At 60.6% G+C, this 27770-nt stretch overlaps 1 protein-coding gene across 6 annotated transcripts in view; it reads right to left on the reverse strand.

The window, feature by feature from the left end:
• SH2B3 (SH2B adaptor protein 3) overlaps window positions 1-24739 on the reverse strand; it is a 29551-nt gene extending 4812 nt beyond the window's left edge. The window contains exons 1-7 of one of the 6 annotated variants that reach the window (XM_075041249.1): window positions 24408-24739; window positions 14946-15731; window positions 1857-1958; window positions 1496-1587; window positions 1287-1378; window positions 860-1074; window positions 336-507 (exon numbers count right to left, since the gene is read on the reverse strand). In XM_075041249.1, the coding sequence (XP_074897350.1) occupies window positions 336-507; window positions 860-1074; window positions 1287-1378; window positions 1496-1587; window positions 1857-1958; window positions 14946-15704 (1432 nt within the window). In that variant the 5' untranslated portion in view covers window positions 15705-15731; window positions 24408-24739. Of the gene's footprint in view, window positions 1-335; window positions 508-859; window positions 1075-1286; window positions 1379-1495; window positions 1588-1856; window positions 1959-14945; window positions 15732-15842; window positions 15971-16634; window positions 16756-22552; window positions 22764-24407 lie in introns of those variants that run through there. The other 5 variants (XM_075041247.1, XM_075041248.1, XM_075041251.1 and 2 more) reach the window with 5 other exon arrangements.
• Window positions 24740-27770: the final 3031 nt, after the last annotated feature.

Consider the following 27770-nt stretch of genomic DNA (forward strand, 5'->3'; position numbering starts at 1 on the left):
AGAGACGGCTGGTCGGTGGGATGCTCCTGCCCCGTTGGCCCCATCGCGGGTAACGGGGTGGGGGTGTGGGGCACATCCTCCACCCCTCTCAGCTGCAGCAGGGAGCAGCCGGTGGTTTAGGGCAGCTTCTCCTTTCTCGAAAGAGGAAGCTGGGAACTCAGGAGTCACCTTTTGTGCCGCTGCACGGATGCTTCCGCTTCCCCATCCCTGCCAAAGGGCCCGGGTCTGGCCAGCCCCAGGGCACCTGCATCCACCCCGGGGACGTTCCCGCCGCGACAGGGCCCCCCCATCCCTGCACCCCATGGGAATGTCCCCGTCTCTCCATGCCTGCATACCTTGCGGCTGGGGCAGGACAACGACGTAGCTGGACAGACGGACGTCGCAGGCTGTCCCGCACTCCAGCGGGATGGGGTAGCGATGGAAGTGGTGCAGCATCTCCACGATGGAGGAGAAGCGGAGGTGTTGGACGCGGCACTGGCCCCGCTCCGTCAGCGCCAGCCGCAGGTGCTGCGGGAAGGGGCACGGACCTGTTACCCTTCCACCGGCTCCCTTGCTGGAGGAGATGATGGGGGGACACGGGGATATTTGGGGGGTGTGGGGGGACAAACGGCCTTAGCGTGATGTGCTGCATCCCCAGTGCCCTGCTGGCTGCTGGGTGGGGAGGTTTGCCCCCCAGGAGCGGGCACGGGCCCGCCAGCCCTCTGTGAGCATTGGGGCAGGGACCAGGCAAGGAGAGCATCTCCACAGGGTGGGATGCGATGGGACAGGGACCGTGCCGCGGCCGGGGGTGGGAGGGGGCTGCCCGAGGGGCTCCTGCGAGATTCCCCCCACCCTGCCCCAGCCCCTCTCCCACCCGTACCTTTGCTCTGCCCTGGAAGTTGAAGGTGAGCACGTACTCGCCACGGCGCGTCTCGCTCTGCCGCACCAGGAAGACACCGTGTCCCTCCAGCCCCCCCAGCTGCACCAGCTGAGCCGCCTTCACGCGGGAGATGGGCCCGTGGAACCAAGGGCAGGAGGAGAGGAACTGCTCCATCTTCAGCCCTGCCGCCTCCCCTGGGCCCCCCGGCGTTGCCCCTGCCAGGGCACAGGGATGAGCACCCCAGGGAAGCGGGGACCCCTGCCCGTCGCCCCCGTCCCCCTCCCCTCTGGTTCTGTCCCCCCCCTCCATGCCATCTGGGGATGCCCGATCACCCTGGCCGGCCATGGCAGGATGCAGCGACATCCCCCCCACCGCCCGGTGAGGGCTGCCCTGTCCCCAGGGTCCCCCGGGTGTCCCCGCTGCTCACCTTGGACGAGGGTGTCAGTGCTGGCGGTGGGGCTGGCGGCCGCGGGGTCAAGGTGCCGGCACGCCAGGAGCTCGGGGTCACCCGCGTCGGACCTGCCGGGGACGGGAGAAGCCAGGCTGAGCGCTGGCGGCGGGGGGCTGGCACGGTGCTGGGGGACACAGAGTGGCCGTCCCCGTCCCCAGGCTCGGGGACATCCACCAGGCGCTTACCCCCTGCGCACACACTCTCGGATCTCGGCCGTCCAGGAGCTGAGCTGCTGCTCGTCCCCCGCCTCAAACAGGATGTCGGTGGCATTGGTGACCTGGGAGACATCGGAGAGGGACATGGGGGCTTCAGAGAGAGAGAGATGTGCATCCCCCTCCCACCCACCCACATTTGGCCACCAACCCCGAACCCACCCCGAGCAGAGCATCCCCCACCCCATGCGCCGCATCCTTCCGTGCACTCCCCCCTCCCTGACTGCGAACAGGAACCGAAATTTGGCACAGGAGCTTTCAGCAGCCACGTGCGTCCGGGAGGGTGGGAAAGGCCTCGGGGCCGGCTGCGGCCCCCCCCTCAGCCGGGCCCTACCTTGAGGACGAAGGTGTGGAGGTTATCGGGCATCTCGAGGCGCGTGCACCTCCGCACCTCCTGGATGGCAGAGCAGGCGGCATGCAGCTTCGGCTTGGAGCCCTGCGGAGGGGAGCACAGCAGCTGAGCCCCAATATGCCAAAACACCACCCCCATGTCCCACTGCTCTGCTGGGATGGGGGGGGAGAGGGGTTGAGCCTGCCGGGAGCCACTTGAGGCACAGCAGCCGGCAAGGAAATACCCCACTCTGCAGGGAAATACCCCACGTGGCAAGGAAATACCCTGCTCTGCAGGGAAATACCCCACCGGCAAGGAAATACCCCATGTGGCAAGGAAATACCCCGCATGGCACTGCCCGGCTGTGGGGGCACCCTGGAGGGGCTGAGAGGCACCCAGAGAGGGGACCCATCTCGGTGGCCCCCCACCAAAGGACCCGGCAGCGGAGGGATGGGCGGAGGAGAGGAGGGAGAAGGGGGTTCCCAGCGTGGCAGTGTGTGCCAGGGAGACCACGTGCACCAATGGGGAAAATGGGGAGCAGGCAGGGAGCACCCCAGTTATGGGTGCTGGGGTTGGCAGCAGGCTTGGCAGCGGTGTGCCGAAAGCTCCCTGCGGCCGCTCAGCCGGTTTGGCGCTGACACAAGGCACATGACAAAATGCTGAGCAAACACTTCCAGAAAGGCTAATAATACCCCTCCCAGCAGCTTTCGGTTCCTCTGCTGCCTAGCACGCCTCGTGTGCCGGCAAGCGAGCTGCTCACCGCTGCGAGGCTGCGGCACATGGCACCTGCCCAGCTGCCGACGGAACCGGGCTGTATCCGGGGTGCCAGGGACCCTCCTGGGTGCAAAATGCCCCCGGGGGACCCCTGCACGGGTGCTGGGCAATGGAGCCGACCCCTCCATGCTCATCCCCGTGGCTGGAGCCAAGCGCACGGCTCTGTGAGCAAACCACTCTGTGCAGCCCGGCAAAGCCCAGCCAGTGCCGGTGTGTGCCAGGCACGCTCGTCCCCTTGCACCGGGCTTGCTGTCAGTGCAGCATGACAAGATTTTGGCTGACCGTGATACACATGGCAGCTTCAGCATCCCACAGGCTGAGTCACCGCACCCTGTGCCAGCTGAGGCCGTCCTCTCCGATCCACAGCCACCGTCCCCACAAGGATGCCAGGCTGCAGGCACTTGGCTGTGCAAACAGCGTTTGCCAACCAAAGCACATTAATTTTGCTCCGCGCTTGCGACGCTTACAGCAAAGTAACCCCCACCATGCCCTCAACCACCTGCACAAGCCCAAGGGTGTCCCCACCAGGAGCTCGGCAACTCGGCACTCTCTACGGTCACCCAACCAAATCATGTTTGGTTGCTTTTATTTTTCCACCCCCCCCCGCTCCCCCTTCCTCCCTTCCTCGACACTCTCAACCGAGGACTCGGTGTACTTTGGGGCCGGAAATGCAGCGTGAGAGGGATCAGCCCTTATCAGTGCCGAGCTACGCTGAAAAGAAAGTTCTTAGAAGTCGCTCGCCAAACGGCATCGTGCAATGGGGTTGGTGCTACCACGGCAGCTCGCGGCACCCCCGGCCCCGTCGGCGACAGTGATTGCAGCTGCAGCTGCAGCTGCAATCACTGTCGCCGACGGGGCCGGGGGTGCCGCGAGCTGCCATGGTGGCACCTGTGCTTTATCCCAGAGGATTTTGACTTTTTTGCTGTCCCTGGAAGATAACTGCGTCCTATGCAAAGTCCTGCAGGGAGAAAGCGGAGGGGTTGCCCATCCTGGCTGCTTTCCCGCATGTGGGTTGTGACACCCAGCACGTCCTCTAGCTTGCTGGCGCAGCGGGTTTTATTGGCACGCATCCCGACTGCAGCGTTGGAGTTGGCCACCCGCTTTCCTAGGAAGTGGGAAATTCCAGGAAAAGGTAGTTCGGTGAAGCCCCCCACGTCCCTCCCTGGGGAGAGCGCAGACGGGGAGTGTGAAGGGAGAAGGAAATGATGCAGTATAGAGATACGGTGCCCAAAAAACCAGTCTGGCTTCGGAGAAGTACCTACCACAAGCATGGTGCCCCCACCCCCAGAACCACCGCACCTGACCGCAAGATGCCCTGCTCGATGGCAGTCAGTACCAAGAAAGGGATTTCTTGGTAACCAAAACTGCACACTCAACACACTGCATGTTCACCCAGCACCCACGGGCTCCTTCTCGGCAAAAAAGATGCCACAGCAGCATCGTGGGGCTGGGTACCCTCCACTGCTGGCTGGGCTTGGGATGCCCGGGATGCTCGGGATGGGATGGGATGCTTGGGATGTTGCCCCAGCTCAGTCCCCAGCCCAACCGGCATCAGCTCCCACCCCGGAGACTTCACCCCGCCGCTCTCTAAAGGATCCTGTGCATGTGGGGGAAACCCCAGTAAAAGGTTGAGCACCTCCCAAAAATCACCGGGGGACACGATGGCCCCTAAAGCTGCACTCCCAAGCCCCCAGAACACAGCTGCCACCATGCCATCACTGTGGCATCCCTGGTCCCGACACCTAACACACAAAACCGGCTGTCCTGGGGTGTGACGTGGGTGAGCTCTGGCTCACAGGGCTGATGGCAGCAGGATCCAACCTGGTGCCCCCAAACCCCCTCTCCTGCAGAGGCTGACAGTGCCTGGGCGCTGCTGGTGATATTGGGCCACCGATGGGGATGACAGTTCCATCGGCTGGGGACGGAGAAGCCACGCAGGCTCTTGGTGCCTACTTTAAATTTAGTGCTTGAGAGCAGCGTCCTCCCACCTGCGGTCTGCTGACCCCCAGTATTTGTATTTTTGTTCTTTGCAGGAGATTTTTCTAGAGTTTAAAAATACAAAGCTTCAGCCAGTCCAGAGCTGTCCCCAGTGTCAGGGGACATGGGACAAACTGGAAGCGGGAGGAAAATGCCCCCAGGATGAAACTCCCTCCTGCTCCGTGCCCAGAGCATCCTGCTGGAGCCCAAAGCTTGACCCAGTGGGGAGACACCCACTGCACCCCCCCGCCCTGTCCCATGTCCCCACATCCCCGACCCCTGGGGACTCCCTGCAGGGTGTCACGGGGAGCGGCAGCACGGCACAGGGAGAACCAGCGCTGCACAGGGAACACCAGCACGGCATCCGTGGTCACCACGCACCTAGGGAGAGCAGGGCGGCAGGGAGAAAGCGGGGTTTGCCAGCATCTGCCAAATATCGGATGGAGACCCACAGCAGCTTGATGCTGTGGTCGTGCCGGGACCATGAGCTGAAGGTCAGGCCAAGGTCACAGCTGCGCTCGGGCGTTGCAGGCGCGGAGAGGAGCTGCTGCGTTTCCGCCTTGCAAAGCCCCAGTAACAGCTCTCACCGCAGCTCCTTCGCCCGCCACTTTCTTTACTAGCTGTGTTCACGCAAAGCCGGCGTGCAGGCAGCCGTGGTGCTGGCGGGCTGCCCGTGCCGATGAGCACCGCCGGTTCCTTTCGTGGTAATCCTCCCCCCGGCAGCCTTCACAGCGCACCTTTCCACTTGCCTTTCGTGCTCTCACATACGAGCGGCGGCGGGGAAACCACCGCCCAGGAGGGCTGGCTTGGCACTGCGGGTCCCCTGGTACCTCTCCAACACGGATATTTTGGATTTGCTTTTTTTTTTTGGAAGCAAGACTCCTCCCAGCCCACCCACACATGCTGGGAAAGCTCTCACCGTGATGCTCTGAGTCGCTGCTGTAAGGAGCATGACCTGCATGGATGCACAGGGGACACTGCAGGTGCTGGGAGAGCTTTTTTGGCTGGGGGAAGGCAGCCAGCTTTCCAAGAATGAGAGTGAAATCACACTGCCACATTGCCTGTACCTGGGAGACCTGCGGGTGCCAGTAGGTTTGACCGGCACTGGCATTACCCACGCACCGGCAGGGTGCTGGCACCCACCACCCACCCAGACACCCTCGGGCTCAGCCGATTTCTGCCAGGTCCCCAAAAAGCTGCCACCACCCAAAATGCTAGTTTGCACAGCAGGGAGCCAGGGCCAGCCACTCTTCCCAGCGGATTTGGCCAGTGCCTAGTCCCCTGCTGGCAAAGGTGGTGGTGGCATGGGGATGACAGTGGTGGCACAGCAATGACGGCAGTGGCACGGTGACGATGGTGGTGGCACGGCAATGACAGTGGTGGCACAGCAATGACAACGGTGGCACAGCGATGAGGGCGGTGGCACGGCGATGACGGCGGTGGTACGGTGATGATGGCACTGGCACAGTTGTGGCAACAGGGCCAGCAGGCTGAGACTGCACGGAGCAGAGAGCAAATCCTTCGACAGCGGCGGGTGCTGTCGCCGGCCCCTCCACGCGCCGGGGATTTCCCCACGCCAGCTCTTTCACTTCCACTCTGAGTCACGCCGTGGGAGGTGGGGAAGCGCCGCGAGCCCTTGTGCAAGGTCCCCAACGGATACGGGCGAGATTTGTTGCTTCTTGTAAATCACGGAGCCTGCCGTGTGCCCCTTACGCAAGGGACAAACCTCAGCCAGAGCTGCAGCACGCCCGGGCACAGCTCAGCCCCGCCGGGCTGCCGGTGGACGGACAGACAGACAGACAGGCTACCAAGATCTGCAGCGGAGCAAGCGCTGGGTTATGCCGGCGTAAAACCACATCCCATGCCCACGACCCTGGGGAGTTTTGTGAAGTTCCCCCAGGAATATGGAGGCACACAGCCCTGTCCTGGGGGATGCCGGGTGAACTGGAGGGGAACCACGTCCCATTGCTGTGGTGCAGGCAGCAGGGTGGCAGCTGGGGTCCTGTGGGGCCGGGGGGGGACACCAAGGGTCGAGCTGGAGGGTGCAAGGTGTCTGCTGGAGATCGTCCTTGGGTGTTTGCACCATGGGGGATCCCAGCGTTCGTCCTCGAGGCCTTTGCACCATAGATAATCCCAGCATGTGTCCTTGCGTGTTTGCACCATGGCTAATCCTGGGGTTCATCCTCAGGGATTTCCACCACGGCTAATCCCAGCACTCAGCCTCGCAAGTTTGTGGCACAGCTAATCCCAGAGTCTGTCCTCCAGCGGCTAATCCCAGCGCTCCGGGGGTTTGGTAGCACAGCTAATCCCAATGCTCCTCCTCAAGCCTTTGCACCATAGCTCATCCCAAGGGGACAGGTCCACCCCAGGCAGCCCTGTGCCAATGCCAGTGTTGGGGACGGGGTCTGGGATCCCACTGATTTGGGACATTTCCCTGCACAGCCCCGCCCTCTCACATGCCTCCTGCACCCCACATCCACTGCAGGTCCCCCTCAGCCCAGCTCACTCCCTCCAAGCTCACTATGGAAGACCCTAGGGTGGCACACTCTGCCCTCTCTGCCTGCATGCAGAGACTGTTCACTCTGAAACCTACTGACAGCAGCAGGGAGTGCCACCATGGGGTTCTCTGTTCTGGGCTTGGGGCACTGGAGGTAAAAGAGGCCCCCTGCCTCTGTTAAGCAGAGAAGCACAAGAGGTGATCCCTGCTGTGGGTTGCTGTGCAAGCTTGAGCCTCCGCCCCAGACCCCGGCCATTACCTCCCCAAAAAACTCCCTCTGCCCACCCCAAACCCTGGCCAGCATCTTCAACCCACCAATACCAGAGAGACAAAAGAGTTTCCAAGACACCCTGTCTCTGAGCATCCCCAAAGCTCATGGCAGGGGACAGAGCCATCCCCGAGGGGACCGGGCTCAGCGGTGACAAGAGGCACTGTTGTGCTGGCCTGAAGCGCTGGCTCGGGGGCGGCCAGGGCACAAAGCACCTTCTGTTCCCATTCTGAGCGGCTGCTGAGCACCGGCAAACGGCAACGCAGGAAAACAGCCCGGACCTCCATCAACCCATGGAACCCGTTTCTTATTAAATTAAACACAGGGTGCTGTAAAATGCAACCCCAGGAGCCACTGGGGTAAACGGGTACATTTACCGTATGGTAAATGGGTAAATCCATACCCATGGGCAGGGATTTGGGGGGTCTGGCTAGAAACACCCACCCCATCCTCAGGGCTGATCACCCGTCTTTGTGCATTGATAAACCTCCACCAAGCGAGGCAGTGGCTGCCAGCTCTGCGCAAGTGAGTCAACATCCCCTTCCCAAAACTCTGCAAACTACCCCAAAACCAGAGAGCCCAGAGGCTCATGTTCACAGTGGGGTTCGGGAAGACAGGGGCTATAAACAGGATCTGTAAACAGGCGGCGTTCGCCAGCCTCTTTATTTTTATTTTAAGCCAAACTCGCTTCCAGCGTGGGCTGCTTTAATAATTTCCTGGAATAAATAACAAGCGCAGAAAGTAAACAAGGTGTCTGCGTGCAAGCGGGAGTCGGCTGCAGCCAGGGACTGAGTCACCCCAAAGCCCGGTCCCAGAGGGCTGGGGGACGTGGGGTGTCCAGCACGGACCCCACAGGGTCCCTGCAGTCCCCAGGATGTCCCGGGATTTTGCATCGCCCTGAGATTTTGCATCACCCAGGACGATGCAAGAGCTTCAAGAGCCCACGTGGGAGCATTTGATCCCCCCGCATGGGTATTTTGGTCCCAAAGCAGGACCTGCCTCTTCCCCAGTGCTGCGCCCTGCCCAGCCGAAGGAAGCAGCTCTTGGCCAAAATGCTTCATTTTTAACTTAATCTCAAGACGACATTGAACATTACGATGCCCATCATGGGCATCGGTCGGAGCTGGGGCCAGCTGCCCGGTGGGGAGGAGCAGGGTCCATCCCAGCCGAGTCCCCGCCGCCAGGATGAATCCTTCCAGACCCCGTGCTGCCTGCACAGGCTCTCATAAATATTTACCTTTGAAAGAAGCAGCACTCAGCTTCGAAACAACCACATCCTGGGCCATTAAAAAAAAAAAAAAAAGAAGAAAAAAAAAAGAGACAACCACCCAAAAAAACACCACTGGGCATCTCACACCCACTCCCAGGGCTGAGTGGGACCCAGCACCCTCCTGCAACAACCAGCACGCCGTAGCCCCTCGCACCCCCACCTGTGGCAGGGGGGAAGCAGCACAGTCCTTGAGTTCTTTCCTAGTCTCTTTTCCTGCGATTCACTTAATATCTCAATTTTTCGCTCACTTCTTAGCTTGCACGTGGTGCTCTCATACCCGAGCAGCTATGCAGCATCCGTGCAAGGGAGACGTCCCCGACTATGAGCAGCCAAACACTGGCAGGCAGAGAAGCATCACCACCGTGAGCAGAGGGGTCACAGTGCTGGGGCAAAACCCCCTGCCAGCAACAGCAGGGTGAATTTTAAAGAATGGGGTTAAGAAGAAAGGAAACCCTCCAAGCCTCTCTCCTGCAAACCCCAGTGCCCGGGGAAGCGGCAGGTTGGGGATCGGTCCCGCACCCTTCCCCTCGTAACCCAATCAAGCCCCCGTGAGCTCCATCCCAGCAACACAGTTTCCAAAATAAGAAACTCTGCTCTTCAGCAATTAACGCTGGGGCTGTGGTTACACTGCTAAAAGTGTTTTTTCCGTGCATGACCAAGGATGGAAAAAGTTGTGGTTAATAAATGACAAATAACCTTTTGTCTCATTGCCCTCCCCCCGTACACCCTCCCCCTGAGATACCAAAAAATAGAGGGGGGGGGTGGGGAATATAGAAAAAGTCACCACCAAAATCTCAAAAAGCCAAAAGGATGCCCAGCCCCGCATGCCTTCGAAGAATAGCGAGCAGCGCAGCACCGAAAGCGAAGCAGCGAGGGGATCCGCCGCCTGCCCTGCTCGGCGGTGAAAGTCTGCAGGCGGGTTTCGGTGTCGCTCCGGGCACCTCTGGGTGCAGTTTCACCTCTCCCAAGGGAATCGCAGCACACTCCCCACCCCCCACCCAGCTCTTACCCCGTTGCAGGTTTCCTGGCTCCTGCCCTGGGGATGCCAGAAGAAGGATGCAGTCCCTGGGGATCCTGGGAGAGGGATGCCAGGAGAGGGATGTAGCTCCTGGAGATGCCAGGAGAGGGATGCAGTCCCTGGAGATGCTGGGAGAGGGATGCCAGGAGATGGATGTAGCTCCTGGAGGTGCCAGGAGAGGGATGCAGTCCCTGGAGATGCTGGGAGAGGGATGCCAGGAGAGGGATGCGGTCCCTGGAGATGCCAGGAGAGGGATGCAGCTCTCCGGCCATTTGCTGTCCAGCCGCCAAGGGACGATGCAAGAGGGTCGCTCTTGGCTGGAGGATCAAGGCAGCAACCCCCGCCAGCCTGAGATTGTTTAACTTTTTTATTACAACAAAGAGAGAAAATAACATGTGGCGCGAGCCAGCTTGCCCCTGGGCGAACCACGGGGATGAGGGCAGGAGCACACGTGGTCCAGCCCGCTCCAGCTTGCAGGATGGAGGACACCAAATGGAATCCAGATTGACACAAACGTGCTCTTCCCCGGGCCAGGGTGATGACGGGACACTGAGATGTTTCCCATCACCAGCAAGCTCCTTCTCGCAGGACACCCATTGCCTTTGGGGTTTGCCAGAGCCTGCGGGCAGTGGGTGCCCCTCTCATGGTGGCCCTGAAGAAGAAAGACCATTTTGCAGCACATTTTTTCAGGAATAGAGGAATGAAGGAGCTCAGGGGCTGCAGCAGCGACACTGGCATTTGTGCATCCAACTTGGTGTGTCCAGTCTTTAAGGATAATTATAGGTCACTAATAAGAGGAAATATCCTTTGGATTTGAAGCGAAGCGTTGTGCTGCAAAAGAAGGGGTTTGCTCAAGTCCCTGCCTGGGATAGGGATGCAAACGCAGCTGCTGCTGGGGTCAAGGCTTCCCAAAATGTGGCCTCCCCATCCCTGCAGGCAGGAGCCAGCGGCAGCTCTCCCTCTGCCACTGCCTCCTCATATATCCTCAGCTGAGTCACTTAGGGCCATGTTTGAGCCGCCACCATTGCTCCTGGACGTACAACACAGCTCCAGGAGGAGCCAGGGTGAAGATAGGGACCAAAATACTGAGATGTTCCCCACCCCATGCCTGGCTGGCTGCCACCCAGAACCCCAGGCACTGAAAATCAGAGCCCAGCAGCGCAGGACCTGCTTGCTCAGGAGGTGGCAGTTCTCAGAAACCAGCTTCAGGTGAAAGGAAGGGGAAAAAGAAAGAAAAAAAAAAAAAAGAAAAGAAAAAAGGAAGTCAAAGCAGTCTCACGCGGAGCAGAGATAAAAATACTGCTCCTCCTGCAGCCACGGCTGAAGATGTACGAGCCATGACACAGGCACCACAGGTTTTCACCGGAAGGAGTCTTCCCGGCTCGTCTCAGCATGCCATCAATTTACGGGATGCACTGGATTTCATTAAAACGCTATAAAGAAACCAGCGCAAATGCAAATCCCATTTCCCTTCCCCTTCCTGTAAAAACATCTGGTCAACAGAAATGGCTGGGGACATTTCCGTTGCAAATCACGGTTTTCATAGAGTTTAGGACTTGGCCATGTAAAAGGCACTTGGGGCTGGGGCTCAGCTGATGAACGGGGCAGCCCCAAAACCCCGACGGGCTGCCCTAAAACATGCAAACCTGTTTTGCCAGCTTTGGCTTAAATTTATAAAGGTGGAGAGGCCTCAGAGCTACCCAGTCCTACAAGTTATATGAGAATAAATGGTGTGGTAGCAGAGAGAGCCCTTAGTGCCTCCACGGAAAGCAGGGAGGACAGGTGAGCATCGCCCTCGTACTAGACATCAGAGCATCATCACTTCACCCTGGCACCAGTCGGTGGCACAGCATCCTCACACCCCTCCTCTCCCCGGCACGCCAGCACTTTGGCGTGTCCCCAGGGTGGGGGTCCAGGTGCCCCCTGCCCTGCGCTGGGTACCCTGAGCCCACCAGTGCCCTGGAGCCAGTCTGTGACCCGCTGCCAGGAGGGCTCCGGATCCGATCATCTCCAAACCCCTCCTTTGCAACATCATTTTTCCAGCACTCGAGGGAGGAAGGAGCGATGCCAAAACCAACCCAGCAGCAGCTGCAAGCATGGGAAGCCCCATTTCGTCCAGCTGAAGCTCCCACGAGAGCGGCACATCCCTGCGGGATGGGATGTCTGTGCCAGGCAGCACCGCAGGGACCGCTGGCAGCTCCGGCACGGCTCGCCGATGCTCACCCCTTCGCCCAGCGCAGCACCGGCCACAGCCACCCAAGCAGTAAATGGGATTAGGGCTCTTCAAAGCCCTGCTCCCTTTGATGCCGGGCACGTTATGGGATTAGACCGAGAGGGCCCCACTGGAGAGCATCGGGGGGAAATTAAGGGGGAAAATAAGATAAAAGCTGCCAAAAGCAGAGTGATGGAGCAGCAGCTGAGGTGCAGTGGGGCACGCATGGGGCCACCCCCCTTTCCCCATGGACCGTCATTGCAAGGTGCTGAGTATCTAGGGGCTTGGCTTGATGCTGTAAAGCTGGGAGGCTGAGCCGAATTGCCATTTACATCATATTATTTAAAGGGTAGAGAGGGAGAAGAGGAGGGCGCTTCTAGGGAGACCTCAAGGGTGACCAAGCCTAATGGTCCAGAGACCAGCCAGGGATGAAAACCCTCAAGGACTGTTTTTACAGTTGCTTATTTAAAACCATTAATCTTTCATGATGATCAACAGCATCTTCAAATCGGAAACAGATCCACAACACAGGCGAAAGGCAGCAGCAAAGCCCTGTAAGCAAACCAGGGCTGGAGGATGGAGGGGAGGGGGCTCCCCGCAGCCTTCCCTGGGGAGTTATCGGTTATTATTTACTTATTTTAAAGGGAAAAAAAAAAAAACAAACCAAAAAACACCAACAAGCTGTTCTGTTCCCACTGCTCCGCAGTTTGAACCCTTGCTGGGTTTGAGGAATGGGAGCCACCAGCACGGCGCACGGCTTTCCACCGCCCCCAGAATTCAACCGCAGTTACTGGGAAAGGGGCTGGATTGATTCTGCTGTAAATGAGCCAGGATCTGGCCCCAGCCCAGTTAATTAGAAAGGAAGGACCCGCCCTGAGAATATTTGCACAGGAAGCAATTTATGCCAGAGACTCACGAAATCCAGTGAGGAACATCCCCCCTTCCGCAGACCTGGCTGAGAAACCCCCCCCCAGCTCAGGGCCCCGGGGGGACTGCAGGGTCCCCTGCCTTGCGGTGACGGGGGACTCACCAGGAAATCTCCATGGGACAGAGATTTGTTGCAAACTGCAAGGAATAAAGCTGCAGAGCACTGGGTGAACTTGCTAAATGTCTTGTTTTAAATGCCTCCTGCCCGTGGGTCAAAGCCGGTCAGGGGCTGCGGGGAGAGGAAGAATGTGCTGTGTGCTGGGCTTGCTTCCCAAGTGGAGGGAGGGGAAGAAAAAACAAAGAAAAAAGGAAAAAAAAAAAAGGGGGGGGGGGAACCAGTGTTTGCAAGCATCAGGTCCTGGGGGCAGAGGGGACACAGCGGGGCCCGACCGGGCGCTCGTCCTGTGGGACAAGGGTGCTGCTCCCGTGTGCAAGTGCCAGTGGTGCGATGGCTCTGCTCCCTGTGTTGAGCCCAAAAGCCTTTGGGGGAGAAGGTTTGGCAGAAAGGAGGACTTGGCTCTCCCTCGTGGCTGTGCCGGGTCACCGGGGATTTTACCCGGTGTGGAGACAGCCAAATCCATTGCAGCTATAATGTGCACCGGGAAAAAAAACATAGGCGCTGGGGCTTGGTGCCTGGGTGGCAGAGGGCACGAGTGAGTGCCCATGGAAGGGTTTGTTTGGTCCCGACTGCGAAAGCCCCCCCGCACTGGGGAGCACAGCCCCCCTGGGAGGGCATCCCCTCACTTCGCTTTTAGGTTTGGCTCTTGCAAAGCCCCGAGGACAGGTCTGGGCAACAGGCAGCGAGGATGAGGAGGAGCAAAGCCGGCAGCAAATTTGGCAGCAGCGCCTGAAATAGCACCAACCCAACGCCTCCTTGCCACCAGCTGGGCTGTTCCCTGCGGTGGGATCCAATGTGCCCAGTGCCATCCAAGTGACCGGGGGTCCGGACCATGCCACCACCCAGCGGTGCTGCCCAGCTGCTGGGAGCACCCTCCAAGAGCCCCAAAATGATGCCGTTCAGAGCCAGACCTCCCTGTGCCCTGGGCTGGGGACACATGCTCCCATGGGGACAAACAACCGCAACTCCCGACCCAATGGAGCAAAACTGCCTTTTACTTTCAGATTTCACAATTTTGGTGGTGTTTTTTTTTTTTTTTTTTTTTAAATGTTTAATATTGGGGTGGTTTGACAGAATTAGCAGGAATTTAGCCAGCTGTTCCCTGGCCCAGTGCCGTGGTGAGCAGCAAACACAGCCTGAAGGCAGGGACAAGGTTCTGGCTCTACCCAAGGCTTCCTCCTTCTGAAGCACAAGTTAGTCAACAAAGTTAAACGAGCACAAAAAGAAAAAAAAAAAAGGAAAAAAGAAAGAGAAAACCCAGCCCATCACGCCTGCGTAAGACCTGCCATGTGGAGGAACTGTCTTTTTAAAGATTAAACACCACGGCTCCCCCCGCATCGCTCCCTGTTCACTCACATCCTGCATCATCTCCGCTCCAGCCGGCATCTAAGCACTACGGGAGCTCCCCAGGGTAGCCAAGATCTGAATTTCTGGCCACAAAAGTACTTACAAAAATAAAATTAAACTCCCTTACAGATCCTATGGGGGAACAGAGGAAGGCACAGAGCCTAATTTCTATTTTCCCCCTTCCTTTCCCAACTTGCCCCGGTGATCAGATGCCCTGGCTGCTGAAACCAAGGCACAGCAAGGACAGGGTGATTTGGGGTTCGCCAGACCCGGTGACCCCCCACCTTCCTGGGATGGCTCCAGGGGGCTGGGAACGAGCGGTGCAGAGGCCACCAGCCCCTGTCCTCAGCTCTGCATCTGAGGGCAAAGCAGGCGCTCTGCTTCTAGCCAGTAAAGCCAGATTTGGGGTCCCAGCAAGAAGAAATACAACTGCATCTCGACCGATTGCAATAATTAGTGCTCGCATCGCCCTTGGCACATGGTCACGGCATCTTTTGCCCCCTGAATGCAGCCCTGAACGCAAGCCTGCGGCGGTGGCTCTCCTCCTCAGAGGTCTCAAATACAGGGTGCAGCCTCTGCTCCTCCTCGCAGAACGTGCTGGCACCCTGGCATCGTCCCCAACCCGGTGCTGAGGGACCCGCAGCATCGCCTGGCCGAAACGGGCAAGAGCCGGCAGGTCCTTACCTTTGGCGGGTCAAAAAGCTCCAGCACGTACTCCTCGCCGTCAGGTGTCCCCGCTCGCCGCAGAACCAGGCGGCAGCGCTGCCAGCGGGTCCCGCTGTCCAGGAAGGTCTCGTCCAGCAGCCCGTATTTGAGGACCCCCTCTTTGCGCACCTCGGGGGCCTGGTCCCTCGACAGCCCCCATGGCAGGATGCGCTTGCTCAGTCCCGGCTTAAAAGCAGCCTCTGCCACGGCCTCCCCGTCCCCATCCCCGGGGAGGGCATCCGAGGAACGGCGTCGGAAGAGGCTGCGCCAGCTCCTGCGCAGCTGGCTGAGCGAGAAGGGCCGCCGCGCCGGCCCCGCCAGCTCCTCTGAGCTCCAGGACTTGCGCAGCCCCGTCGAGGCGGCCTCAGGGGCTCGGCCGGGCTGCTCCGGGCGGGCGCTGGGCTCCACCTCGGCTTTGGCGACCACCGTGCCCAGGGAGGCATCCGTGTGCCGCCGGTGCGTCTCCCGGTAATCCCGCGCCGGGCCGGTGGGCAGGATGCGGAGCTGGTTCATGGCAAAGCCCTCCTTCACCTCATGGCAGAAGTACTGCTGGAAGAGGTCGGTGAACTGCACCGAGAAGTTCTCAGCGGCCAGGAGGTCATGGTGCGGGTGCTCGGTGGCAAAGCGCAGGTAGTGCCGCGCCAGCTCCTTGGCGGTGCTGATGGCGTGCAGCTCACAGAACTCATGCCAGCCCCGGGGATGCGCTGGCGTGCCGGCTGGCAGAGCGTGCCCATTCATTGCCGTGGCTCCAGCGAGGCGGCCGCGCTGCAAGACAGAGCACACCGGCAGCGTCAGGGCAGCCCTGACACCCCGACGCCTTCCCCCAGCCCCTGCAGCCCCCGGCCAGCACGGCCGCATGCCGCTCCAGATGCGTACCCGCAGGGCAAGCAGCCCGGGGCACGCCGTGGTTTGCTTGGACCCTGGTCAAAGCCACCGAATTCACCGGCGCAGAGCGCAGGGCCGGGCGCTGCAGCCGGCCAAGGGGCAGCCGGCTCCCCGGTGAGCGGCACGGTCACGCAAGCAACTGCTACGGCTCGTCACCCGGTGCCGGTGGTGGCCACTCAAGACGCCGAGCACCTTGCCCCTCCGCAACGCCTCGTATCCCCATCCCCGCCTGGCAGGGCCGTGCCTCAGTTTCCCCACCCGCGAGGTGGGGTGCAGGCAGGTCCCCGAGCGGGGCGTCTGCACGGCTTCCTGCCAGCACAGCTGCCTGCAGCTGCCCGCCGCCCCGCAGGGACGCCCGGCCAGGCCGTATCCGCTCTCCTCCTGCCAAGGCTTCGCAGCGCCGTTGGGTTTCCCTCCAGGGACCTATTTCAACAGAGCTGATAAAGCTGGAGTGCGGGCGGGAAGGGAGGAAACAACATGAAAAGCTGCAGAAATCCAGGGACAGAGCTGCCTCGCCTGCCAGATCCACCCGGCCCCACCGGCCCCGGGGAGACGCAGCCGCCGACACGGCCAGGGATGAGCACGTGTCCCTGGGGGGATGCTCTGCTGCCTGTGGGACTGAGGGGCAGTCGGGCTCTGGCAAACCACGCCGTATCTCTGCCCCGAGCAGATTTTGCTGCGAGGCCAATCTGACAGCACCCACGGCCGGTGTGCAGCAGCCCCGGCGTGCCCGGCTGAGCCCAGCATTCCCTACAGCCAGCCCGGCTGCACCGCGTTGCTTACCGCCGAACCTCGTGCTCGCCCGCAGCACTTATCGGGGCCGTGCACTCCGCTCAGGCAGGAAACATCGGCCAACCCGCCCGGATCCTGCCGTGCCGGCACGGGCACCGCCGCCTCCCCGAAACTCCGGCTGCCAGGCAGCAGCACCCTGGCTGCTGGGAGGGGAGGAAAAGTGATTGTATTTGTTGGGAGGAGGGAAAATTAAAAAAAAAAAAAAAAAAAAAAAAAAAAGATAGAGGGGCTGGGAGGAAACAAGTGGAGCGATGCAGAGCACGCCGGCACGGCGGATCTTGTTTGCAGCCGGGGAGGCGATAACGCCGGGAAGAGGACCTCTATCTCTGCCCACCCGCCACCCTTCCTAGTACGTCCTGTGAAGTTTCTAGGCGAGGGGAGATGTTATCTGCCCCCCGCCAGCCTCGCTGGGGCCTGGCTTCTCAGAAGAGCCGCCCGAAGCTCAGGACCGGCCGGCGTTGCGGCAGTGCCGGGCGTGCGCCCGCCTGCGGCCCGGCCGAAGCCCCCGGCAGGGCCCCCGTCCATGGCCGTCTATCAGTGCCACCAGCCTGCCGATGACTCAGCATCCTTCAGCTGTGCTCCCGCTTCCTCCTGGCACCCGGGAATTGACGCCACGGCCGCCGGCACCGCCGGCACGCTCAGCGGGATGCTCCCCCGAAACACAGAGGCAAGCGGGGCACCCGTGTGGATGGCTCCTCAGGTGGGTGGGAGATTCCCAGAACAGGGAATTCGCCTTCTAAGTTTTCGGGCTTGCTCTACACCAGCTTCGGGAGAGGTTTGCGGCACGGGAAGAGCCGGGCTTCACCCGCGCCACGCAGCGGGAAGCAGCCGAAGGCCGTCTCCGGTAGCAATGTGCTTTTTCCAACTGGCACGATGATGGGAAATACACCCCCAGCGCTTCCTCCTGCCGGCACCGGCACAAACGGCAATGCTGTCATCCCTGCTCCTGCCTGGCACACTCCCCACGTGGAAAGGGCTATCCCGGATGAATCCACGCGTGAGCTATCGCAGCAGCATCCCGCTCCTCCGCTTGGCCTCAGGTTTCGGCAGGGACATGCCACAGGGATTTGAGAGCCCACTGCCAGGTGGGCTTCTCCCTGCTCAACGCGCTCCACGATGCCGGAATTCAGCAGCCAGTGGCTTTAAGGCAGACTTTACATCCGCAACCCTTATACCCTATACATTCCTACAAGGGAGTCCCAGCTGTCCTGCAGGTCAGCGCCAAGCCAAAGGACGTGTCACAACAGCTAATTGCCTTAATTTGTACTGAATGGAGAGTTCAGCCCACCCTCAGACATGCCACAAGCTGGTTGGGATGGGGGGGCTAATGTCCCCCAGGCCACTGGAAGAGTTGTACATCGCCCAGCCCGCCCCGTCTCGGGGCCGTTTTGGGGTGCTGGGGTTGTTTTGGGGTGCTGGGCCAGAGGCTTGAGGAAGAGCAGGACAGGACAGACCAGCCACGGGCTGGCTTTGATGCGGGCTGGGGTGGCGAGCCCCGGCTTGTGCAGGATCCAGCCCTGCAGCCGAGCCGCCCCCAGGAGAACTCATTAAACTCTTGCCCAACCTGGCAAGTATTGCTGCGGTAGCGGGTGCCGGCATCGGCTGGGACAGTAACCCACGGGTTGGATCCGGCAGTGGGTTATTTCTGCCTTTGTGGTAACAAAAAATCCCAGTAAATGCATTTGTTGTTTAACTGCAGCCAGAAGAGCCGGCAGCACCAAGCGGCACCAGGGCAATGCCGGGAGCCACCACAGAACAGCCGCGCAGGGGGCTGCAGCTGCACGGGAAGGGCACCCGCCAGCACCCAGCGCTGCAAATCCGTCCGCGGAGGGAAACGTTCCGGAGCAGAGACCATGTCGCTGTGCCCTGCGCCGAGCAAGCCCTGCTCACACACGCGTGCGTGCACAGGCAGCCCTGGAGCATGAGCAGCGCAGCCAGTGCACCGCAATCCGAAAATGAAACCGGCCCCAACTCTTTGCCATGACTCTCCACGCCAGGAAAATGCATGCCAGCAACGTAAATAGGAAATTTGATTTGTGTGCCAGCTCTCCCAGAAACAACCGTTCCCCAACTGGAGGACAAGTGGCCGGCGGCATTTTCAGCTCCCTTTTATAAGCACGAGGCTATTCAAAATTCACCCCCAGGACTATTTTCAGGAGGGAGCAAAGCGAGGGGCTGGGAGACGCCCTCGTTGGTCCCGCAGCTTCCAGCTTCCCGAGTGGCAGAAATACAAAGTTCCCACAATCCCAAGAGCGGGAACATTGTTCCTTCCCAGGATGTCCTCCATGAAAAGAGCTATTCTGAGCCGGCAGCAGCCTTTCTTGGCACGGCCCCGCAGCCCGCTCGCGAGGCAGCTATAAAAGGCCGGGTTACAATGAACAGCACTTTTCAATGGGAGAGTATCCGGTGTGGGGGGCTCGGGGGGATGCGGGTCCCCGGGGGATCCAGCCCACCCAGGGTGGGTTCACAAGGGCTGGGTGGTGCCAAGCATCCCCCCAGGATGGTGCCAGTGCAGCCCCTCTCTGCATCCCAATCCCCCGGGGACCGCAGTGGCGGATGCTGGAAGACCGGCTGGATGCAACCCTGGGTTGAGAGCACAGAGGGGGACAAGCGGTGCGGGGCAGCCATTTGGGGGTGGGCACGGAGATGCAGCCACTCAGCAAGGCCAGAGGGGCTGTTGCAGGGGGAGAGGTGGGAAAGGGTCTGGCTGCAGCCTCTGGATGTGGGATAAAGAGGAGGGGGGGGGGGGGTGAGGGGAGGGAGCACCGCAGTTTCACCCTCCCCTCCAAGCTGGGTCACAGCAGATGTGTTCACGGCACGTCGCCTGCCCTGGGCACACTCGCTGCAGAGCGAGCACAGCCACGGAAAGCAGTCCCGACTCCACACTCACGGAAAGCCCCATGAAGTTTTATTGCTGCCCTTCAAGCCGAGCCTCTTCTCCCTTCCAGCAGCCTGTTTTCACCAGTGGGGTAAATATTGGTGATTTACCACTGAACAGAACAGAAAGCCCCAGCCCACACACCCAGGGCAGCATGGGGACTCCACGAGAGGCAAGGAGGGCGACAGGGCCCCTATCACCCCCCCAGAACAGCACCCACATATTTACAGCATCACTATAGAACAGCCAAGGCCATTTGCGCGTCAGACCAGCACAATCCACAGCAGAAGGTGCCTGGCACTGCCCAGCTCTTCTCTCTGGGAGCAGCCCCCTGTGGCAGTGTGGATTCTCTGGGGTCTCATAGAGGGTGACGGCACAGCACCGTCGCTTCCTGCGACCCACCAGCTGTTTCCACACAAGCTGGAGAACCCCAGGGTGTCTCAGGACCTTCCCTCTCTCCTTTGGCTAAACCAAATGGACAAATCAAAAAGCAACAGAGGAGCACGTTGGAGAGATCCCACACATAGGCTATGTTTTCTTAGGAAATCGGGTTAAAAGCCAGGAGTTTTGGGGAGGCTGATTTTGCTCTCCTATCCCCACTTTCTCACAGGACATACACTCCCCTCTCATTTGACTGCCTGGCACTCCACAACTTGCTATATTAGAGGCCAGAGCTGGCCTTAATCTACGGCTTTGCGTGGGCTGAGCAGTGCCGCAGACCTCTGGGGACTCACTCAGGCGATGTTACGGCACTTTAAATCCAGGGGAAATCCACCCGTTTGGCTTCCCCTGATCACTCCACTGAGAGAGACAGGATGGAGACAGCCTATTCCAAACCCATCTCAGGCCAAACGCAAGCTCCACACTTGCTTGGCCTGCAGGAGCTCACCAGGACGAGCCGCTGTGGCCAGCCCAGCTCCCCAGAAACCTTCTGCCTGCTCCCGTTCACCCAAGTGCCCATCACTGTGGCATCTGGAACCCTGCAGCCCAGTTTACACCATCATCCTCTCCCGCACCCACCACCTGTGGGGAAAAGCCCAGCAGCAGGGTGGCCTCTTTCGACAGCGTTTGTTTTGTTGCATGAAATGAATTGCTGCGGTGTAGGTGTGGGAGAAGCCGGGCACACGGAGTATTTCTGGGGGAGCGGCTGGCTGGGGATCCCTGGCTTTGCCCATGGGGACAAGGGGGAGCAGCCAGCAGCTCAGTTCCCTGCCAACCTGGCTCTCCCTCCCTGCCACAGTGGTTTCCCCAGGGATGGATTTGGCCCTTCCTCCTCGCCGAACCGCGGCAGCGCTGGCAGTACCACAAACCCCGTCAGCGCCAAGCTCTTGCACTTTCACTTCATCTCACCCGCTGGGATTTGTCCCGACGTCTTCGCAGTGCCAGGGTCAGTCCCTGGCAGCCCCGTGGGTGGGGAGGGTTTGCTCTGGGCGAGTAGGACGTAACACCCCTCAAAAGCCACTGGCACTTGCACCCCAAACTCTCCTGCATGATACACAGTGCTGGCAGACCCCCTGCCCTGCGGGCTCCGGCAAAACCAAAATAGATCTTTTCAGAGGCAATAAAGACATAAAGATAAAGGAGAAAATAAAAGCAGTACTGGGGGTGGCAGAAATGCACAGGGACAAGGCTCTCCTGCACAAAAAAGCAAGTTAAAAAGAAATCCGAGGTATTGATCTAGTCCCAAACAAGTCAAAGTGAAACCTGCCAGTAATTTCATGGGCCTTTAAACTCCAGTCCCCATAACCTGCCAGCAAAGCCCGACAGCAGACAGGGACATGTGAGAGCAGACAGCGCCAGGTCCCCACGCCGGCCACCTCTTCCTCCAGCTGCTTTTCCTACCTAAGCACAGCAACCCGAAAAGTCCCCAGGCCACCAGCCCACGACTCCAGCACATCTGGAATCAATTTGCAACAACAATATTGAAATCGCAGCTCGACAACTCATCCCTGTTTCCTTGACAGTAAATCCCAGCCCGGGCAGCAATGACTGTGTTATTGCCGCTGTGGGATCCAGCGGGTCCAGGTTCTCTGCGGGTGACCCCACCGGGACTTGGCATGAGTGGGACTGGGCATGCTGGCAGAGCACGGGGAGGCCGCTGGGATGCTGCCTGCTGGTGCATCAGCCTCGTGCTCCGAGCCCCCCGTGCTTGCCAAGCCAGGCAGCGCCTGTGAGCCAACAAAGTCTGCAGGGAGCAGAAAGCCAGAGGAGCCGCTTGGCAGGCTCCGGCTGGCACCTCCGCTTGGCACTCACAGCGGGCACGGGGGCAGAGGAGAAGGGGGCAGCGGGGCTGGCAGGCAGGGCATGGTCCCCACGGGCAGGGCAGCACCCCACAATGGAGGCTGGGATAGGTGGGCATCACCCCACGGGGTTCTGTGCCCTCCAAAAGGGGCCAGCCCCATGGTGGGGGCTGCGGGCAGGTGGAGGAGAGGGGCAGGGCTGGCTCCGTGCATGCTGCACCCCCTGACCAGGGGTCCCCGGGACAGGGCTGCTGGGAAACAGGGGGACCTTGAGGAGGACAGGGATCCCAAAGAGGGGGTGCTCTGGGGTGCTAGGAAGACGGGGCCACCCACGGGGGAACAGGGCCCCTGGGACAGGGAGTACCCACGGGGGAAACGGGTGCTGGGAGGACAGGGGTCGCCGCGGGTGACCCCAGCTCCTGGAAAGCAGAAGCCAGAGGAAGGGGCCCGGGATAAGAGCGTCCCCCCGCAAAAAAGGGGTGCGGGGGGCGTTGGGTGGTGGTGGCGAGACGTCCGAGGGCTCGGAGCTGGCAGGGGCGGGGGATCGCGCTCCCGGAACGGGGGCGCTGGGGCTCCGCGGGGAGGGGGAGAGGGTCCGCGCCCGGGGCTCCGGGGGGGGCTGCGGCAGGAGGAGCGGCCGCCGCGCTGCCTCCCCCCCGCACCCGGCCGGACCCCACCGGCGGCGGCACTTTCACTTTGCAGCAACCGCTTCCCGGGGACGCCCATCCCGGCCCCTATCCCGACCCGGTTCGGTCCAGCCCAGCTCGGTCCCGCTGCGCGCCCGCAGTTACCTGCAGGAGAAGGCGTCCGGCTGCCGCTCGCCCATGGTGGAACGCGGCGGAACGGCCGGGAACGGGACGGGACGGGGCGCACGGCTCGGTACGGCTCTCGGTTCAAGCAGGAAACCGGGACAAGTGGCTCCGCATTTCCGCCGAGCGGAGCCGCGGCGGCGCGGGGCGCGGACCCCGGCCCCGGGCGGGTTATGTAAAGCGGAGCGGGGCGGCCGAGGGCGGAGGCTGCGCGGGGGGGGGCGGAGCGGAGCGGAGCGGAGGGGCCGCGCCGTCTGGCTGTCCGGCTGTCCGTCCGTCGCTCCCTCCGTCCGTCCGTCCCTCCCGCCGGCAGCTCCGCGGGTGCGCACAGCTCCGCGCCGCCCCTCCCCGCCGGTGCCTTTATCTTATCGCCTCCGCGCCCGCGGAGGCAGCTGCATAAACAGGCCGGCTGCGCTCGTGGGGGTTGGTTTTATTTTGGGTTTGGGGTGGTTTGGGTTTTTTTTTTTAGTTTTTTATGAGTTTTACAATGTTTTCCCTGTGGATTTGGGGGTGTCCGGGCACTGCACTGCCCCCCCCGCCCCCGGCCCCAGCCTGGTTCCTGCTCCCCGAGGGTCGGGAGGGAGCCCGGGCACGGGGTCGTCTGGGGGCTCAGGAGGGGATGTGGGCAGGAAAACACCCTGCTTTCCTGTCCCTGCCGTGCTGCGTCCTCCTACGGCTCCACAGGCTGGGACCCAAGGGACGTCTGCAGTGGCAGCGGTGGGCAAACCCCATTTCTCATAGTTTTTCTCTGCCTTTTGCTGGAGGAAATTATCTTGCTGCTAAAAGCACTGCGGGGCACTGCCCATGCCCAGCGGGAGCTGATCTGGCCACAGGGCCCGGAGTTGTTCCGCACTGTAGGCAAGGGCTTCAGCCGTGACAGAGAGGTCACAGTGCCCTTCGGTCCCAAGCAGGGCTTGGGATCGGGGTGGGTGTACGGGGGCCAGGCTCGGCCATCCTGCTGCCATCCTGCTGCCATCGATTCCAGGGGAACAAGGGCTGCATGGCAGAGCTGCAGCCACCCACCCTGCAAGCCATGGGAATTGGGAGGACAATAAACTTTCACTGCACCTTTTTCTGGGAAAGGGCTGGTTTGTGGTCTGTACCATCATATCTGGCCCGTGGACATCTCCCACCCATGTCACCAGCTGTCCCAAGAGCTCCTCCGGGGCCTCGTCCTCCCTGAGCAGCAGCAGTGTCAGGGATGGAGGGGCTCTCCTTGCCCCACAGACCCCCACGCAAGTGCCACTCACACCGGGCATGGAAGAGCAGCAGCAGAGCAGCCCTGCCCAGGGGCTGGCACTCGCCCAGCACACCAAGCCCGGGAAACCCAGGGGAGTGGCAGCTGGGATTTTACAGACACCACGCGATCGATTTGTGGGTGTTGGGAAGGTGGAAGCTGCGGGATTTTGCCCTTGGATAGCGGGCTGAGGGACGCTGAGCTGTTTGTGAACCAGCATCTATGTGCCACAACCAGTGGGCTCCATCCTGGGTGATGCTTTAAAATACACACCAGTCACTCACCCCATCCATTCCTAGTCCATTCCCTTCTGACAAGGAAAAGACTGAAACAGGAACCCCACCGCTGGTGCAGTGCCCTGGGGCTGGCCATCCCCAGACCACGGCGCTGGGCTGCTGCCAGTGTGGACACAGCCCCACTGCCTCCCCTCCAGCCTCACCAATGCCCCGGGACCAGATTTAGGCTTTCTTGCAGGGCTATAACCCCACGCTCCCCTTGGGCATCGCCTGCTTCAGGGGTCCAGGAGACTCTGCAACCAACCAGCCCTCCCCAAACCCCACAGGGAAGTGACAGGGAGTGGCTAATGTGATAAAATCTTACCTTAAAAGCTGCTTTTTAATTCCTCCTGCCGTTGCTTTATGCATAATTGCACCTTCTGGTTTTTTTCTGAGCACAGATGAGCGGTCGGCAGAGCCTGGTGCCTGCCCTCCTTCCCACGGGTGGCTGTCCCAGCTCACAGCTATTGAACACTTTCCTTTGTGAGCTTCATCTATTTCAAAAGCGCCCTCTCAGCGTCCTCAGCCCCCGTGGCCTGAGATTTCTCTTTTGTTTTGCTTCCTGTATGGATTTTCTACAGTCTCTAACTGCTAATTCACTATCACTGACTTCTGCTTTTTCTGTTTGTTTATGCAGAGCTGCGCAGATGCCCTTGTACACGCACATGCACACACACACCCTGCCGCTGCCCTTCCGCTCTGCACGGGGCTCAATTTTTAACCATTGCTGCTTTCTTCTGCTGTAAAAGCCTTAATCAGCTTCCAACTATCCTTCCCACATCTCTTTTCAACTCCTGCACTCTGGCCTGCTTTGTTTTCAGGATGCGTGGGGTGGTTTGCAAGTGGCACGTCTGCATTTCCTTGGGTGGGAGGTGATGGGCTGTGGGTGACCTCTGCCATCCCCCAGTGAGGTGGGGGTCCCCCCTCTCTGCCCGGAGGGGCCCCCAGACCCCTGACATCTGGAAATGCTTGGTTATGGGGGTCTGTGCTGAGCTGGCAATTCCCACCCCCAAAATCTCAGCCTGGCTTTGATGTGCCCTTTCAGAGGGCCGGGTGGTGATGGGCAGGTTGGTGATGGGCGGGGGGGTGATGGGCAGGGTGGTGATAGACTGGGTGGGATGGACTGGGTGGTGATGGAGGGGGTGCCCCACGGGCTGGCTGCCCCACGCAGCCTCGCCGAGCCCGGCTCGCTCCGCCGCGCTGCCCGCAGCCGTCCCTGGGCTCCCGCTGCCCTCTCCCGGGCACCCGCCGCACTGCACACCGCCTCCGGCGCGGGGAGGGACGGCGGGGGGGGGACGGGGACGGGGAGCCGAGGCAGAGCAGCCCCACCCGGTGCCCGACCCCCCGGGCTGCCAGGCTGCAGACCTGCGTGGGCCGGTGAATCTCGCGTGGGCCCGGAGCAGGACAGGGGTGCCCGCACCCCGAACTGCGCCGTGGAGGGTCACGCCAGCGCCACACTGGGCATTCTGGCACGGCCCCAACTTGTTCACCTTAAACCCCAGGACACAGCTTCTGCGGCCATTTGGGATCCCTGGGGACCATTTGCTACTGGTCACGATGGAGACCCGCACCCCTTCTCTGTGTGCCAGCTGGGGGCTACCAGCAGCCCCTCGGTACACCCCCCCCCCCCCCAGCACCCCCAGATTTCCAGGAGGGCCCCGCTGAGCCAGCACTGGTGGTGACTCAAAGGTCCCCAGCTCACCTCGCTGAGCCGTCGAGCACCCGCTGCTGCGTAACCGCGCTGCCAAGTCACCAGTCATGGGAGCAGAAGGAAGCGGAGGCCAAGGGCAGCCCACGTCCCAAATGGCGCCCGGCAGCCCCTCGCCTCGTTTCAGACCCTTTTCCTCTCCGTTTTCTCTGCCATCAAGCCAGCTTGGCATGGGAATTCATTTTTCCCACCTTTCCCAGCAAGGCCTGGCAGGGGAAACTGAGGCACAGGCTGCGGGCTCCTTGCCATGAGGGGACAGCAGGGAAAATATCATGGGACCACCCAGAAGGGGAAGTGCTGGAGCCTGCGTAGCAACATGCAACTGTCCCAAGAGACATCCAATGGGAAGGAAAAACCCAAGGGGGAATTTTGCTGGTGGTTTTTGAGGAATTGGGGTGATTCTCCAATGCAGTTTTGGAAGGGCTCCTCGGGAAGCGGCTGTGGTGGAGGAACAACCTCCGCTAAAGCAGCTGATGAAGCCGCAAGAAGCAGCCGGGGTTTTGGAGTCCCAGCAAAGGAAGGCAGAGCCAGGTGCATGGCTGGCTTTTTTCAATTACCCCAGCTGGTCTAATAAAGCTATTGCTTCTCCCCATGGTCCTTCCCCCTCCTAATCTTGCCGTGTGAAAGGGCACCTCTCTGCAAGGCAGGGAGATAAGCGGTGCAGAAAGACACGAGATTTCCCACCAGCGGCCTTGAACAGAGCCACGCCGCTCAGGAGGGAAGATAAAGCCCAGATGGCTTTAGTGCTGGTTTAAATTCCTTTTTATAGTCTGAAAGAGAAAGTCTGCAAGTGATAGGGAAAACCCTCAGTGAAATGAAAACCACTGCCATGAGCAGAAGATTACAAAGCCCCGATCAGCCGTGTAGGGTGGTGGGGGCACCTATGGGGGGGCAGCGGGGAGGACCATGACCTGTGGGCAGTGGCGGTTGCAGCAGAGGTCACCGATGGCAGGATTTCTTAGTTGGGGGCCTGCAAAATGAGCACCAACGCCTCATTTGCTAAAATTTACGCATTGCTGTGCAGCCAAGTGGGGAACAAAGAAACTGGAGGAAGGGGACAGCGCTAAGGAGAGCAAATCCTTGATGCTGGTATTTATTGGGACATGGTGAGAACAGCAGCACTGCCGAGGTAGGTGGTCCTCGGGCTGGTGACACTTTCAGCATGGAAGGCCAACCAGGAGCAGAAGTTAGCCTGGATGCTTCTCGCAGCCAAAAGGTTTACGGTTGCCCTGGGACATGGGTACCGGCAGCAGGAAATCCAGCCCCGGCCCCAGTGCTCAGCACCACTGGACCTGCTCACCCCTGGCCCGGATGCGGCAAGTGCTGGCCACTGCGCCAAGAGTGCATCAGTGACTCGAGTGCCATGCAGCTTCCGTGGTCAGGAAGGAGCGAGGGGGCCGCGATCTCTGCCCACGCGATTGCACAACAGCCGGCAGCTCCAGCGCCTGGCTAACGGCTTGTCACCCCCTGCTTTCTAGCTCCTTGTACCAGTTGTCACCTTCCCCCAGACGCCCATCCAGGCCACTCAGCTCCTGCCTCAGCTCCGTCTTTCCCTCTGACCTAAGGCACAGACCCTTTCCCCAGCTGCTTTGGCCCAGCCTCTCCCAAGGACACGGCTGAAAGCCCAGGAGAGCAGCCAGGACTTGCAGCATGGTCCCTTGCAGCATCTCCCACCCATGCAGGACCAAACTCTGCCCTGCCACCTTCATCTCCAGCTCTCCCTGCTGGGCTTGTACCGTCCACCCCATCCATCGACCGCTGCCTGTTCCCTGCCAGATGCTCCCGGGCACCCACCCTCTGCCCCAACAGCCTGACTCAAAAATTCAATGTTGTGCAGCCGCTTTCCGCACCAAGCTCCTGGGTTTCCCACCCGTGCGTGTGCCCGTGCGTACATCCACGCCTACATCCACGCATACGCCCACACACGCAGCCATGCATACATCCACGCATACATTCACGGACGTGCGTGTCCCCCTGCAC

This window comes from Buteo buteo, chromosome 11 (assembly GCF_964188355.1).
Source record: "Buteo buteo chromosome 11, bButBut1.hap1.1, whole genome shotgun sequence".
NCBI classification, from domain to species: Eukaryota; Metazoa; Chordata; class Aves; order Accipitriformes; family Accipitridae; genus Buteo; species Buteo buteo.